The sequence below is a fragment of the Hippocampus comes genome, unplaced genomic scaffold (genome assembly GCF_001891065.2).
Source record: "Hippocampus comes isolate QL1 unplaced genomic scaffold, H_comes_QL1_v1.1 scaffold35, whole genome shotgun sequence".
Lineage (NCBI taxonomy): Eukaryota > Metazoa > Chordata > Actinopteri > Syngnathiformes > Syngnathidae > Hippocampus > Hippocampus comes.
The window spans coordinates 1010929-1026955 of record NW_017805279.1 but is presented as its reverse complement, the minus strand read 5'-3'; the positions used below and the strand labels follow the sequence as shown (position 1 = coordinate 1026955).

The following is a 16027-nucleotide window of genomic DNA, read 5'->3' as shown; positions in this document are numbered from 1 at the left end:
CCCCAAAATTCTGCGAGGGTTTTTACCCCCCCCCCCCCACACACACACACACACACACACACACACTTATCCATAGGTGGTATGGAGGAACTTACTCTCGACCAAATCAAGAATAAGTCAGAGCTGGAGCAGGATATCGACTTTGAGAATGGTGAGCTTTCATGTTGTTTTCCACCAAGTGTCAAAATACAGTGGAACATTGAAATTCGAACTATTTTGCATTTGTCAACCCAGAATTTGGCCCCCAGTTTCCAAGAAAATATGCTAGCACAGATTCATCCTCTTTCCGTTATTTCTTACTGGGAAAATTAACTCCGAACAAATTAAATTATACTGCAATTGCAAAGTACAAGATGGATGTTATTTATGTTTCTTACTTTCTTACTGACAGATTTGCTCCAAGTTCCTCCTGGTTTTAAAGCTGGAATGGACATCGCCAACAGAGGTTTGTGGACATGTCTTGGCTTATGTATATGTCGGTCAATGTACAGTTCGATTAATATAATTGCATTGGTTCTGTTTGAAGGACTCACACTAATGCCATTCAGAGAAATTGACGTCTATTTTAATAGTTACTAGCTTAGCCATTTACTGGTCATTTCGAACAAACACGTCGTTTCTAGTAACGTTTCCTTTTTCAAAATGTGCATGTTGAAGAAGCTCAAGTATCAAAACCAGAGGTCAGCCTCATGTCGCTTCTGTCGACTTCTGATGATGTCATCGATTTGGAGGCTGCGGCAGAAGCAAAGGAGGAAGGCCAAGGACATAAGGAGGCCACCAAACTTCCAAGGACAAACAGCCTTGTAGACCTGGGCATCAAAGTACCATATTGACTATTTTAGAAATTTTTATATTCATCTTTAAAATGCCATAAATAAGCTGTTGTCTTTCATGCGCTTGGTTCTATCTCTCTACCATCAGGATGCCATGTCTTCCTCCTCTCCCTTCAGTGAGGGAAAAAAGAGAAACTCACTCCAGAATGAGAAACCAGAAGAAACCAAGAAATGGGCCATTCCCGTTGACATAAGTTCACCTTGCGAGAATTTTCACAAACGTATTCCTCATCCAGCTTTTAAGGTACTCGCTGTGCTCAGTTTTGCGGACATGCCAAACAGTGTCCTCATCCTCCCCTTTTATTTGCTTTTCCGGCAATGGTATTTTTGCACCTTCCTCTGCCTCTCCAGTGGCCGTTCGAGCTCGACGTATTCCAGAAACAAGCCATTTTACGACTGGAGGCCCACGACTCAGTGTTTGTCGCGGCGCACACGTCGGCTGGCAAAACCGTCGTGGCCGAATACGCCATTGCCCTCTCGCAGAAACACATGACAAGGTCCGTATTTGCAGATACGTTGAAAATTCACATCAAAGTCTCGTGTCGTTCTTGAGCGATCACCTTTCTGATTTGAAAAAGCCACTTTGTTTGTTTAAAAGGAAGGGAAATCAAATCGAAGTTGGCAATGTTGTAGTTTCTGTCGAATGTTCTTGTAATGACCACTAGGGGTCACCCTTCGATAGAAAATAATTTACCGAGCTAATAAACAACATATGACGATAAACAAACATTCCATAGCTATTATGGTTTGGTTTATTTATTTATTTGTTTGTTTAAGTATCCTAAATAGGGATGAGTATAATAATTGATCAACTAATCATTTTGAAATTTGAATTTGTTCAGAGGTCCTGCTGGTTCATTCTCAACTAGTTTGCCGTCGTTTTGACGTGTAGAAATTTGCCCTCCATCCACACCATGACAACTTCAGCGGACCGACTAAAAACACCGGTGTCGAAACAGATCTTCAAAAAACATACAGAAGGCTCTAAAATGGTTGTCAGTTATGATTTTTATCCCGCCTTCTGCGTTTCAGAATAAGTGAACTGGGATTGGCTCCAGCTCATCCGTAGTCCTAATGAGAGCAAGTGCTATCTATTTAAAAAAAAAAAAAAGATGGATGAATATTTAATTATGCGTAAATTGTGTTCTACGATAGGACTATTTACACTTCCCCGATCAAGGCTTTGTCCAATCAGAAGTTTAGAGACTTCAAGACGACCTTTGGGGATGTGGGTCTCCTCACAGGTGACGTCCAGCTCAGTCCTGAGTCTTCATGTCTCATCATGACCACCGAAATCCTCAGGTAGTCTTACATTTTTGTGGTTATCAGTAGTTTGGGCCCCCCACCCCTGCGCCCTCCATAACACTAAGACATTTCTCTTCACTTTCAGGTCAATGCTTTACAACGGTTCAGAAGTCATCAGAGACTTGGAGTGGGTCATATTTGATGAGGTCCACTATATTAATGATGCAGAGGTCAGGAGATTTCCACAACCATTTCCCCAAATTGCAATTGAAAAAAATATTCCCATTTAATATGATCTGTTTCTCTCTTTTTTTTTTCTTGACTTGCACAGAGAGGAGTGGTTTGGGAAGAGGTGCTGATCATGTTGCCTGATCACGTAAGCATCATTCTCCTGAGCGCCACAGTGCCAAACGCTCTGGAATTCAGCGAATGGATCGGGTAGGTGCTTCCTGTTTAGAGCAGCCACAACGCTCCGTATGAAAAGCACCTCAAGCTGGATCAATGTCAACATTTCCGCCGTGGAACTTTCCAGACGTATTAAGAAGAAGCACATTTATGTGATCAGCACGCTGAAGAGGCCCGTGCCTTTGGAGCATTATTTGTACACTGGAAACAACACAAAGACTCAGAAAGAAATGTTTCTACTGTTGGATGCTACAGGAAACTTCCTTACCAAAGGGTACCACCTTTTGTTTTTTTTTACCAGAAGTCCTCATAGAAAAGCAAAAATGGGACCTCTATATCTGGGAAAGTTATGTCAAGCAAAGCATATTGTGTGTTTTCAGCTACTACGCAGCTGTGGATGCCAAGAAGGAGCGAACTAGCAAATACGCCCAATCTTATGGCACGAAAAGTACATCCCAGCACACCACAGCTAGTCAAGTAATTCTTTCTTTCTCCCCGTAACACTCACAAAGCTGTCCTTCACATGCTCTTGCGGTTTGTTGATTTTTTTGTTATTTTTTTTCTTCTCACATGAACATCCTTGTCTCCATTTTAGGACCGCGCGGTGTGGCTCACCCTCTTGCACTTCCTGTCCCACCGGCAGCAGACGCCCGTGGTGGCGTTCACGTTCTCGCGCACACGCTGCGACGAGAACGCCCGTTCGCTGGACTCCATGGACTTGACCACCTCCATCGAGAAGGCCGAGATTCACTCGTTCTTCCAAAAGAGCCTGAGTCGCCTCCGAGGGGGAGACAGACAGTTGCCTCAGGTAGCTCGGACGTCCTTTTCATATAACCTCCGCGCTCATCTATTTCCCATTGACGTGCTAACCGCCAGGGCGCTGTGCATCGCACAAACAAGACTCAGGAAAAATGGAGCTCTAAACGAAATGAATGCCATACTTAGTAACTTAGAATATGCTGTTTAAAAAAATATTTGGTGAGTTGATTCATTAATTTATGTACGGTATATTGTCTTTAATTATTATTAGAAATTAAGCTAACGCTATGCTAAACGCTCATCCGTGGCAGTTATTTGAGCTTTTTAAGGGAAAATTTTGTATTAGCTTGAATGCTGTTTCAATAACACATTTAAAAAAAAATCTTGTTCAGATCGTGCTCATGAGGGACCTGTTGAAAAGAGGAGTAGCCGTCCATCATAGTGGAATTCTCCCCATCCTGAAGGAGGTGATTGAAATGCTCTTCTCAAGAGGTCTCGTAAAGGTGAGGCTTACGCGTCCAACCATTATTTAAAAAAAATTTTTTTTTACATTTTCGGCCAAAATGAGCCACCTTTCAATCATAAATGCGATTGTTTCAGGTGCTGTTCGCAACCGAGACATTTGCGATGGGAGTAAACATGCCTGCCAGGACTGTCGTTTTCGACAGCATCCGAAAACATGACGGAACCGGCTTCAGGAATCTGCTGCCTGGTGTGCTGCTGAGCCCACTGCTGATGAAAAGCGCTTCATCTCAGTACACAAATTGAGGTGTTGACGTTTTTTTAATGTCTTTTTAGGGGAATACATTCAAATGGCGGGCAGAGCAGGGAGGAGAGGTCTTGATGCCACAGGCACGGTCATCATTCTCTGCAAAGCCGGTGTTCACGAGATGTCCGAGCTGCATGTCATGATGCTGGTGAGGCTCTCGGTGTTGTATGCGACAGCATCCCGGTTCAGTTGAAATAGAACGCGGTTATCCATGCATAATTAGTATCATGTCGAGCTGTTGGAACCAAGATTGACCATAAAATGAATCCGACAAGAGACTTTGAAAGACTTTTTTTTTTTTTCAATGTCACATCTCTTCCTTCTAGGGCAAGCCCACCACGCTTCACTCACAATTCAGACTGACTTACACCATGATCCTCAACCTGCTGCGAGTCGAGGCTCTCCACGTGACGGACATGATGAGGAGAAGCTTCTCTGAAAGCCACCGAGACACTCAGGTCGGAGCACAACAAAACCAGATGCAACCCCAAGTGCTGAAAGTTTGCAAAATATCAAGAACATATAATTTTTCATTCCACGTTGTAACTAAGTTAGAGCACAAAGATTTTGCAAGCCTACTCTAGCGGGTGGTGTGGGATGTTGGTGAGTCTATGTGTGTGCCCGGGCGTGAGCTGTGGCTCACAGCAGCTGCTGCATACAGTAAGTATGCTCATTATCATTCTGTCTGTACTCCGCTAGGCGCATGAAAAGAGAATCACCCAACTAAAGAAGACGTTGTCCACTCTGCCACGTGCGGCCAGTGAGGGCCAGCTCTCTGATTTGTTGCCGTACTACCACACAGTGACAGAGCTGCAAACCACGAGAGACATCCTCCAGGTGCTACACACACACCCACAAGACACACAACGCACCTTTTCACCGCTGCTAATGTAGCATCCAGCTCTTACCTGCTGTCTTTGGCGCCAGCGTGCTATTCTGGAGTCGGTCAATGGGCTGAAGGCTTTGTCTGCAGGCCGAGTTGTGGTGGTGAACAACAAGCAGCATCTCAACGCCCTGGGAGTTATCCTGCAGGTCGGTTTTTGAATGGTTCACAAAATACCCTATTTAGGTGTGCAGCACATTACCGTATTTTCCGCACTAAAAGGCGCACCTAAAAGCCTTCCATCTTCTTAAAAGCTCACAGTGCGCCTTAAAATCCGATGCGCCTTTGTGTATGGTCATTACGGTAATATTTCGACCCCAAAATGGCTCCTTGCTCGAGCCGTGCTGACAACGCAGAGTTCAAACTTAAGGCGATCGGTTATGCAGTTGAACACGGAAATAGAGCAGCGGCAAGGGAGTTCACTGTTAACGAGTCAATGTTATAACTTGCTGTTGGTTAAGTGAACTCTGACGCTGCTTTATTAAATTAGTTTTACTGACATCTGATCGTTCTGTGGGTGTTTCCTTGAGCGTAGCACCATCTAGTGGATGCATTGTAGATTGCGTGTTATAAAGCGGTGCGTCCAATGTATGAAAAAAATGACAAAATTGGCCATTCACTGAAGATGCGCCTCATAATCCAGTGCGCCTTTTAGTGTGGAAAATACGGTGGTTTCAAGGCACAGCTCTCCCAGCATCCACACAATTATCAGACGTTCCGAATTTTCAACGCTCTGCTGAGTATCCCAGCATGCACTTGGCTTAGAGGATGGATGCAAGCTGAGTCTGGGCCGCAGACTGTAATTCACACCTGCAAAGACTCGACTGTTGATATGTCACGGCCGCGGTGAGCAAACGGTCACAGTACTTCCGCAAGTGTGCCCTCCATGTGCGGTTCCTCTCTCCAGGTGTCCAGTGACTCTGTGAATCGCACCTTCACAGCGCTCATCATGTGCGACAAAGGGAACGAGGAAGGAGAGGGAAACGGCGGTGACAGCCGAGCTCTTCCTCACCTCTACAACGCTGCGCTCTTTATCCCCGAAGGTTGGTCGGTTGGATTTGGTTTGTGGGGACCAGCAGAGGGTGCTGTTGTTCTGTCTTGTCAATATCTTGTTAAAATTGAACCGTCGAGGAGAGATTTACGTTTGGGAGTTGATTTGAATGTGATGGATAATATAAGTTTGGCTGCAGTTAAGCCTCAATTTACAGTTCAAATCAATGTTTTCTGGGCGTGGAAGACGTGGCTTTTTTTGTTCAGAACTAATGGTCACGCGCCACAAATTCTGCCTAGCGACAACATTCTCTTGGATTTTGTTGTAGGAAGACTATTGTAGGTGGGTGGCATTATCGTAATATAAAGTTTTTGTCCAGGTCCATGCAGCCACACAGTGCAGAAGCTGAAGCTACAGGACATCACCGGCATCACAATGAAGACCCTCAAAATCATCCCGGACAGGATAATCGACAACTATCATAAGAGACAACAGCCCCGATTTAGGTTTGTCGACCGACTGCCTTTTTCGTGAATCTGGATGTTTGCCTCAGTACAGTGGACGAAACCGACGCCGTCTCACCCACCAGGACCGAACCACCCGGTCAAGCCATTTCCACGGCCACCCAAGAGCTCCTGCGGTTGGCCGAGGCCAACGCAGGCGGCATCGCCACCCTCGACGCAGTCAACGACCTCCAGTTGAAGAGCGTGGACGTTGTCGAGGCCTCCATGCGTCTCCGTGTGCTGCAGGACAGCCTCAGAGAATTCAATTGCATCCACTCACCCACTTTCACGGAGCAGGTGTGACCTTCTGCGTGGCTTTTTGGCACTTTGGATGGTCCATACAGAAATAAAGTCATCTATATGTGTGCATGTTTCAGTTTGCTAAAGTTAAGGAGAGGATGAGTGTACAAGAGGAGCTGGACAAACTGCTTTTCCTGGTTTCAGATCAGTCGTTATCTCTGCTGCCCGAGTACCATCAGAGAATCAAGGTTTGGTTATTTGACATAGTTGCAGTGAAACGTATCACGGTTCTATTTATTTATTTTTTTTGTGCGTGTCTTTAATAAATCGCCATTTGCACAGTCACAAGCTCGCAATATCTTCCCGTCGGTGCATCTCAGGTGCTGCAGTCGCTCCAGTACGTGGACAGCGGCGGCGCCGTGCAGCTCAAAGGCCGCGTAGCCTGTCAGATCAGCAGCCACGAGCTGCTGCTCACCGAGCTGCTCTTTGAGAACGCGCTGAGCCCGCTGGCGCCTGAGGAGAGCGCCGCCCTGCTGTCCTGTTTGGTCTTCACGCAGAACACCCAAGTGGAGCCGCACATTACCAACACTTTACAGGAGGTGAGGCGCAAGCGATCACGTCGACCAGGCAACGTTTGCCGCTTCCGCTTTGTATGACTCGCCCATTTCATTGTGTCAGAAAAGGCCTTGCTGGCCCTAACTGCTCACCACCGGACAAACTGCAGCCTGCACAAGTGCGGCTAAGATCCAGAACATCGTGCTTCACTTGTTTTTCTTTAATTCACTCATGTTTTGTAAAAAAACAAAAAAAAAATACACCTTTTGCTGCTTCCACATCTTTGGACCTTAACCTGGGACATGATAGTGCTTTATAGGGTCTTAAATTAGTCATGACCTCCTCTCCGGATGTAGTTGTCACGCTCAGGTAAGCAGCAAAACTCATTCAGAAAAAGGGAAAAAAAAGGCAAAGTCATTCTCACAGCACGAAGAGGTGAGTCATGTACACTCACCAAACCACAGGAGATACACTCGCATTATTTATTGATCCAATGGAAGATTTGTATCAACCTGAATCTGACTTTCCAGACATGATATTGTTTCGTATCGATCGAGGAGTATGTTTGTTCATGTGGTTGTAATTGCTTTCGAACTGTATTGTAAGATACCGAATATTAATATTTTGACATCACCCGCGATACATGAGTTTTCATTTCGAAACGGCATCACTTCAGTTGCAACTATACCGAGAGAAGTGCCCAGTGAGTGTTTCCCTTACCTCCTTGTTTTCTTTTCAACTTCCCTTATGGTTGACTCATCACTTTTTTTCCTCTAATTTGTCTTTTCTCCGCAGGGTATCGATCGCGTGTTGTCGGTTGCTCAGCGCATCGGAGAGTTACAAAGGGATTGCGGCTTACCACAAACAGCGGAAGAATTTGTGGGCCAGTTCAAGTTTGGCCTGACAGAGGTGGTTTATTGCTGGGCCAGAGGCATGGTGAGTTTTTATGTTATTTTGTTATTAGTGACTTTCACGGGAATGAAGCAGCTAACATGCTACTTGACACGTTACGCAAGGATTTCAGTAAGGTAGGAGCTGGGAGCCAATCAATGCAATCCAAACACTCCCACTTGAATTAATGAGTTTGATGTTTTGTACGGCGGCCCGGGGGTTCAGTGGTGAGCGCGTCGACCTCACAGTGCGGAGGTACCAGGTTCAATTCCAGCTCGGGCCTCCCTGTGTGGAGTTTGCATGTTCTCCCCGGGCCTGCGTGGGTTTTCTCCGGGTACTCCGGTTTCCTCCCACATTCCAAAAACATGCATGGCAAGCGGATTGAACACTCTAAATTGTCCCTAGGTGTGAGTGTGAGCACAGATGGTTGTTCGTCTCTGTGTGCCCTGCGATTGGCTGGCAACCGGTTCAGGGTGTCCCCCGCCTACTGCCCGAAGACAGCTGGGATAGGCTCCAGCACCCCCCGCGACCCTCGTGAGAATAATTGTATTGTATTGATGTCATAAATAGTTACAATTGTAATTTCCTCACAAACTGAATGGTGAGAGATGCTTTTGCCCAGAAATGTATCACTTGAGGACAATAAAAGAACAATTCATTACAGCAAGTGTCATTAGAACAGTCTGCTTCAGTGCTTACTAATACGGACCCATCTTGGCGCATGCAGAGGCAGACTTGGTTACCATGACGACCAGTGGCTACGCCAAGTAACCAACTTAGCCTATATTTAGCATCAATTTCCACCCCGTTGGTAACTATTTAAACAAAAACGCCTTTTTGCGGGGGTGTTATCGGAGACTTTTGGAGACTAGGAGGAGGAGATTTTCACTCCGATGCAACCAGATTGCATTTGAATGTCACTTTTGCAAAGCCACCCCTGGTTAAGAATTGTCTTGTTCGTTTCAATGTTGATGTTGCTATTTTCTCTGTCTCACCTTCCATTCCGTTTCTCATGCATCACGAACAATTCTCACCACCCATCCATCTCTCAATCAACATAGCCGTTCGCAGAGATCGCCCAGTTGACGGACGTACAGGAGGGCACGGTGGTGCGCTGCATCCAGCGTCTGGACGAGGTTCTGAAAGAGTTGCGCCAGGCCGCCCGCATCGTGGGAGACTCGGTGCTCGGGAGCAAGATGGAGAAGGCCTCCCTCGCCATCCGGAGGGACATCGTCTTTACTGCCTCTCTCTACACCCACTGAGAGATGGGTGATGGATGTGTGCTTAAAAAAAAAATGTTTACATCAAACCATGAAGTTCATGTCAGCTTAAGTCGATACCACCGTACACATTTTTAACGTCTTAACCAATTTTTAAAATGTGTGACATCCCAAACATGAGAAGTGAAAAATAATGCAATCTCCTGTCAATGGATGAAATGTACTCTAAATGACCGGCATGGCACCCCGCACACCGAGCGATATCTCCATTGACAATCGCCAATCTCTTTCCCAAACCAGATGTCTGTCATCGCACCCAGAATGACCTGTGATAGTCAGCATGGTGCCACAGGGCCGCCAGAAATTACAACGAAAATGAAATAATAGTACAAGAAAAGCTATTTAATGCCACCCCTAGTTGAAGTTTACTGTCAAACTAAACATCAAACAAAGAGCAATTAATCACTGTGTACCAATGGCATAGCTTTGGCTTCAAAAACAAAAAAACAAACTTTGGGCCAGATCACATTCATATCTATGGACAGCTTGAGTCTTTAATTCAGCTAAAATCTATGTTTTGGGAATGTTGGAGGAAACCACCAACCGCCACTGTGCTGCAAATTTACATTTATTTTTGCCTTTGTACATTTTCTCTGTGTAAATGCTTGAACAGTATTAAAACGTACTGTGTTGTTAAGTGTGTGTATTTTTGTTGTTTAAAAAAAAAAAAAAAAAACATACAAGCCCTGAAAATCATTTGAGAAGATCGGGGGGAGGAGGGATCGGACAGCTCATTCAAATCCAGCCCTTTTATTGAGTTCTAATGGGATGTTCGAGCTCAATGCTTGCGCCCCTTCAGAACTGACTGTCCCTTTAAGATTTCTGGGTGGCTGATTGATTTCATATTCACCGACGTGTTCGCGGAGAAACCTTTTTATTTATTTATTTTTTTGACACACACACACACACACACACACACACACACACACACGCGAGAGCAGCAGATATGCACTGTGTTCCAGGAGAGATAGAGATCAGGTTATCCGTGCTCTTGAAGATGAAAGCATCTTGAGAATGGCCTGCACGCCTTTGGAGTAGAAGTCAGCAACCGTTGCGCATCTTTGGAAGGGATTTTCACCACCTTTTTTTCTGGATTGGTGACAAAAACATCCGATAAGAGGAGGAGGAGAGAGAGGCATGTCGGAAAAACACGGTAAAATCAATTGTGTATTGTATTTTAGTGGGGGGTTTTTTTGCGCATCGTGTTTGTGTGCTCGGAAACTATCGTGTTTTATTTTTTTAATTAAAAGCCTCATTTGTCACCATCTCCACCCGATGTGCGCATTTGGAGCCTACACGCGGTGCGTGGGTGCAGCCAACGGAGAAACATCACGGCCTGAAACGATACAGTACTCTTCTTCCATTCCAGCACCACACTTTTAAAAAAAATCAGTTTGTAATTTCACGTGTTGTCTTTTTTGTTTGTTTTGGGTTTTTTTTTTTTTTTGGATTTGTTAATTCATCAAATCATTAGCCTTAACAAGTAACATCCTTGTGACGTTACGTGGGCGTCCAAGCTGCCATAATGATGCTGTGATGATTGTGTGAATTGAAGATTAAATAAGGAATCACGTCACGGCTGGAAATCAAATGCGTGGCCACTTCGTTAACGGATTCACCTCCAGACGCCACAACATTGCAGCTGTTGTTGTTGTTGTTGTAATTTAAGCACACTTTCAATCTCACTTTTATTTTCAAAAAAACCTTCAATTTCCACTCATTGTTCAATCGTCCTTTGATGACGTCCAGAATGCCACATACGTTCCTGCTAATTGTGAAAAGCAATTTTTATTTTTCATTTTTAAAAATTTGAATTATTAAGACGAATCAATTGTTACTCTTTAGGGGTGGCGCATTAGTCGACCTGAACATTATTAGCCACAAAGAAACTGCTAAAAATGAAGAATGTCACCTAAAGTGGGTAAGCAGGGATCCTTGTGCCATCTAGTGGAAGAATGATTTTCTGGAAGTTGATCATTTCGAATTATTTTGAAATACACTACAGTACATTGAGTAGACGAGTAGTTGCATCCACGTATGCATGTTAGCAAATGAATTCAGTACAATTCCAAAGCCTTTAGATAATTTTTTATTTTATTTTTTTATTTATATTTTATTAATGTTTTTATTGTTGCATAACACAGACCTGAACGTATAACTGCTGGGACAATGTTCTCTCATGAAAGAGTACGCTTGATTGAGTTTCTCTAAATTTTCTCTCTTGAACTCATCAAATGTTAAAGCCAAGGATTGTGGGTAGGTGATCTGGATGAGTCATGAAGCTTGACATGAAATCTTATTTTATCAAATATCACTTTTGATTTTTTTTTTTAATGACAGTAAGAGAAATGGTCACTTTTACACCTTTTTTTTTTAATGAAAGGAGAAGTGGTCCACCTCTTCCACGTGTGCCCAGTTCTCATGCCATGCCTCCATCTTCTTCACCCTCTACTCAGTTCACCTTCCTCCCTTTTTTGTCCGCCCACTTCCAGGCCTCGACGACTCCACCCGTCAGACGATGCAACCCCCTCCGTACATCCCGGGCCCGCAGGACCCTAACGTACCACAGCACCCTAACATGCCACCCGGCGCCCAGCCCAGCTATCCCCCGCCGCCTCCGCCTCCGGGCTCAGAGGGATACCTCCAAGAGACTCAGTTCCACTGTAACACAATGGGACCCCCGGGGGCCCCACAAGGCTACACAGTCCAGACTCAGGGCCCCGGAGGAACAATGCCTCATCCTCCAGTGGGATATCTCCATCCTGGGTACCCTCTGCAGCTGCAGCCGTGCACTGCTTACGTTCCTGTCTACCCCATGGCCTCAGTGAGTCATATTTACAGACTCTCGCGCGCGCCGTTCGTGCGTGCGTGTGTGTGTGTATATAATGTGTTAAAGCTAAGGATGTTAGCTGTGTCGGGCAGCATGGTAGACTCGTAGTTAGCATGTCTGCATCACTGTCGAGATGTTCCGGGTTCAAATGTCATTTTAGGCTACTTCAAATTCCCCAAACCTGCTCATTGGATTAATTGAAGACTCTATTGTGGTGTGAATGTTTGTTTCAAATATGCCTTTCTGTATTTTGCGATTGGCTGCCGACCAGTCCAGGGTGTCCCCTGCCACTTGGTCTAAGTCAGCTGGAAAAGGCTCCAGTTTGTCCATGACCCTCCTGAATGGAATGACACAGTGACGTAGTCTCAGAGAATTGCTTTTATTGAAAAAAATAATAAATAAAATCAGAATTAGAAGATTTCAAAATTCTGAGTATATGAGGTTGTACGGTGCAGTTGAATCGATTGGTTGCGTTTTAGTTAGTTAATTGGGAGCCTCCCAACATAATGTACTGTACCATCTATGTCCATCTCTTAATATAATCTGCAGCATCATTCGTGGTTGTAAATTTTTATTCGCTTGAAATACGATTAAAAAAAAAAACGACTAACCTCATTTCCACAAGCGTATATTCCCTTTCATATCTTGCAGGAAATTATAATTGCATTTAAGCGGTTATGAAAGCAGCAATAAAGAACTGAGCCGACACAGAGCGTGCTGACTGCAAATAAGATTTGGCGAGAAAATAATTTCATGTTGCAATATTGCAGAATTAAGGCCACACCAATGAAAGTCTAACCGCAGAATTTTAGATTTAAAAAAAAACATTGAATGCACAAGAATTATAAACCGCATGAAAATTGAGAACATTTTCCAATTTCCATTATAGGGTCAGCCCTACATGCCTGCGACAGGAGGCCACCCGGCAATGCCACCGGGTCAGATTCACCCCATGCAAATGCCGCCCAACATCACCTTAATGGACCGCCGGCCGCCGCACGACTACCTGCCCATCGCCGTGCTCACCACGGTGTGCTGCTTCTGGCCCACTGGCATCATCGCCATCATCAAAGCGGTACAGGTGAGTGCGGAGGATTTGACGGCCCAGGTAGCAGACACATGATCCGATGTTTAAAAAAAATAATAATAAAGTCTGTACATGTACAGTGAAACTCCTCTACAATGAAACCTACATGGGCAAAAATACCCCCCCCAGGTGTGAAAAATATTTCATGGATGAAAGCCATTCCCACTTTTCTGCTCCCCCTACAACGAAAAGTGCCCCTGTTCCGCTACACGAAATCTTTTTCTCTGCTCTTGCCTCACAACGAGATTCAGTACAAAGAAAACAAGCCTTCCGCAAAAGTACAAACCTCATCATGCCACAGCTTCCTCTACTGCTTCGTTCGGAAAAGGCAACAGCAACCACCACACTGGTTTCCACATGCGCAGTATACATGAAGTATTTGTTTCAGACGCAGCACGAACGTTGCATTGCTAAAATGGCGACAAAACGGACCTTTGCATACCAAGGAGTTACGAAAATAAAAGCTTTAACGCTTGAAGACAGGATAAAGGTAATAAAAATGAAAGATGGAGGAAGTAAAAATAAAATACATTATGCAAGAAATTGATGTATGTGAAAGTAAATGCTGATTCTGAATTTCACAATTTCTTTCCCTTTTTTTCTTTCTACACTGGCTATATGAAGTGTCAAATAAGTGTATGCTCATACTTATGCACTACTGGAATAAAAATAAAAAGTACACATATAGGTTTTTTTTGTGTGTGTTCGTGTTTACGTCTGAGATCAAATTTGCTACAATGAAAAGTCCCCTGTTGTGAAAAATTTCTTGCTGCAAACATGATTTCGTTGTAGAGGAGTTTCACTGTATATCTAAATATAATCACGATTTGCCGATTGTGCAGCAGATTGTGCAGGCCCGCCTGCACCCAACAGATACATTACATAACGACGCCATTTAGGGAGCAACTGGAGGGGATGTTTTTTTATTTTTTATTTTTTTTATCTCCAGTGACCCTGCTCACTCAGCTCAGTTTGAGTTGAGTTGAGCTGACAAGGCCTGGGCCTGACTTTGGTGTGTAGATGCAGTGCCGCGTGGCCTCTTTCTTTCTCCACGCTCGGTGACATCGATCCATTTGTGTTTGCCCTGCACCCCACTTGTGCATCTTCTCGTTGCATAATATTCAAATGTCCCCTCCTATGGAAAGGTGCTTGATAATTCACGCGATAGCTTTTGACGATCAGCTTAAGGTCCACGGATGAGTACGCTCTTTGTCGTCACTACTAAGACAATTCAGTGTCTTCCCCGTGATGTTATTTTTCCATCACTAATCCCAATTTTGGCCTGTATGCAATAAATCATTCCAACAATCCTTTCATTGAAGTGTTATCGATGATATTTGAATTGAGTCTTAATCATAATGAACACTTTTGCATCTTAGCACACAATGTACATGACAAACCTGATGACTCCTAAATCGCGAGGCTTTAATCGTGTGCCTGAGTAATTTTATTGCCACCCCATCGTTGAGTCACTGCGTCACCCTGGTTAAAAATTCCTGGCTCTGACTCCGTCAAAGGTATCAAAGAAATGCTCTTAACGGCTCCTTCTGCATTTAGGTGCGTACAGCCATTGCCAGAGGGGACATGGTGACGGCGGAGATCGCCTCGCGCGAGGCCCGCAACTTCTCCTTCATCAGCCTGGCCGTCGGCATCGCCTCCATTGTGCTGTGTACCATTCTCACCGTGGTGGTCATCATTGCCTCGCAGCATCACGACGACGACTGGGAGCCGTAATGAGGCCTGGGGGAAAGGGGAGGGGAGGTGGGGGGTGGCGTGAAACATCGGCTTAGATAATTACATGGAAACAGGAGCACTGATAATATGCACTGCTACCGCTTGCAGGCACACTAGTCCGGTCTCTCTCACACACACACACACACACACACACTCACACACACTCACACACACACATATGCGACGAAACATGCTGCTAGCAAACATTCTCATTGACAGCCAAGACAAGCAACTCCGCCGGATGTCCGAATGCCAAATACAAAATGTTATCCAGCTATTACTTAGTGCAATTATTTTGTGTCATGGAAGCAGCGACGCAAAGATCGAGTCACGAATACGTACAAGTATTAAACCAAGTAGAGCGTCTATATTTACCGTATATGATTGTTCTGGGGGGTTGGGTAACCGTGCCATGTTGAAACGGTGTGCTGCTATTGTTTTATTGATAATGCACTTGTGTAAGAGACTAAAATTCAACTGTCGAGGGGGAAGGGATCAATACACAATTTAACACACCAAATGTAGGCTAGTTGACGAAGCGGCAACATGGCCGAACAAGACTATTTATTTGGGGGGGTGATTTGTATTAGCTATCAAAACCTACAGTATATAATAGACGTCAGTTTGTGGATTTCTTTAAAAAAAACAAAAAAAAGATATTTCTTGATTTGTCATGTGCCAGATATTTACTTTGTGATCAAATTGGCTTCACTTTAACACCTTACCGTATTATTCTGACTCCAAGGTGATGACGCAGCTTCTTACAGCCGTAGTTCAAGTATAGTGCATGACAATTAATGCATTTGTTGTAAAGCAGTTATAAAATTTCCCAAAGCATCTTTCTCAATGGCTCATTTGGTGAAGACGAGAACATAAGATTTTGATATGTTTTTTTTTTGTTTTGTTTTTTAGAAGCGTATTGGCCTATATTGTGTGGCGCCTAGACACTACGTGTGAATTGGTAGCGATTAGGAGAAAATATTAGCTTGCATGCCATTCTCAGTTTGTTTCTTAAATATAGA

General features: G+C 44.4%; 2 protein-coding genes across 4 annotated transcripts in view; both read left to right on the top strand.

Moving 5' to 3' along the window:
• Window positions 1–9991, top strand: part of skic2 (SKI2 subunit of superkiller complex) — an 11783-nt gene extending 1792 nt beyond the window's left edge. The window contains exons 6-29 of one of the 2 annotated variants that reach the window (XM_019870847.1): window positions 77–151; window positions 392–445; window positions 661–821; window positions 922–1077; window positions 1185–1330; window positions 1989–2135; window positions 2224–2308; window positions 2410–2516; window positions 2611–2757; window positions 2864–2960; window positions 3079–3291; window positions 3635–3745; window positions 3843–3954; window positions 4041–4159; window positions 4338–4469; window positions 4711–4848; window positions 4939–5043; window positions 5802–5937; window positions 6265–6391; window positions 6475–6685; window positions 6766–6876; window positions 7009–7227; window positions 7979–8119; window positions 9136–9991. In XM_019870847.1, coding sequence (XP_019726406.1) covers window positions 77–151; window positions 392–445; window positions 661–821; window positions 922–1077; window positions 1185–1330; window positions 1989–2135; window positions 2224–2308; window positions 2410–2516; window positions 2611–2757; window positions 2864–2960; window positions 3079–3291; window positions 3635–3745; window positions 3843–3954; window positions 4041–4159; window positions 4338–4469; window positions 4711–4848; window positions 4939–5043; window positions 5802–5937; window positions 6265–6391; window positions 6475–6685; window positions 6766–6876; window positions 7009–7227; window positions 7979–8119; window positions 9136–9336 — 3251 coding nt within the window. In that variant the 3' untranslated portion in view covers window positions 9337–9991. Of the gene's footprint in view, window positions 1–76; window positions 152–391; window positions 446–657; window positions 822–921; window positions 1078–1184; window positions 1331–1988; window positions 2136–2223; window positions 2309–2409; window positions 2517–2610; window positions 2758–2863; window positions 2961–3078; window positions 3292–3634; window positions 3746–3842; window positions 3955–4040; window positions 4160–4337; window positions 4470–4710; window positions 4849–4938; window positions 5044–5801; window positions 5938–6264; window positions 6392–6474; window positions 6686–6765; window positions 6877–7008; window positions 7228–7978; window positions 8120–9135 lie in introns of both variants that reach the window. The other variant, XM_019870846.1, reaches the window with a different exon arrangement.
• Window positions 9992–10254: 263 nt separating this feature from the next.
• On the top strand, window positions 10255–15666 carry prrt1 (proline-rich transmembrane protein 1). Of its 2 annotated transcripts, none has more exons than XM_019870843.1 (4): window positions 10255–10507; window positions 11847–12178; window positions 13074–13265; window positions 14829–15666. In XM_019870843.1, the coding sequence occupies exons 1-4, from the start codon at window positions 10492–10494 to the stop codon at window positions 15003–15005; spliced, it is 717 nt and encodes a 238-aa protein (XP_019726402.1). In that variant the 5' UTR covers window positions 10255–10491; the 3' UTR covers window positions 15006–15666. The 2 variants fall into 2 exon arrangements, with proteins under 2 accessions (XP_019726402.1, XP_019726403.1); XM_019870844.1 differs by lacking the exon at window positions 10255–10507 and adding an exon at window positions 10528–10703.
• The last annotated feature ends 361 nt before the right edge of the window (window positions 15667–16027 follow it).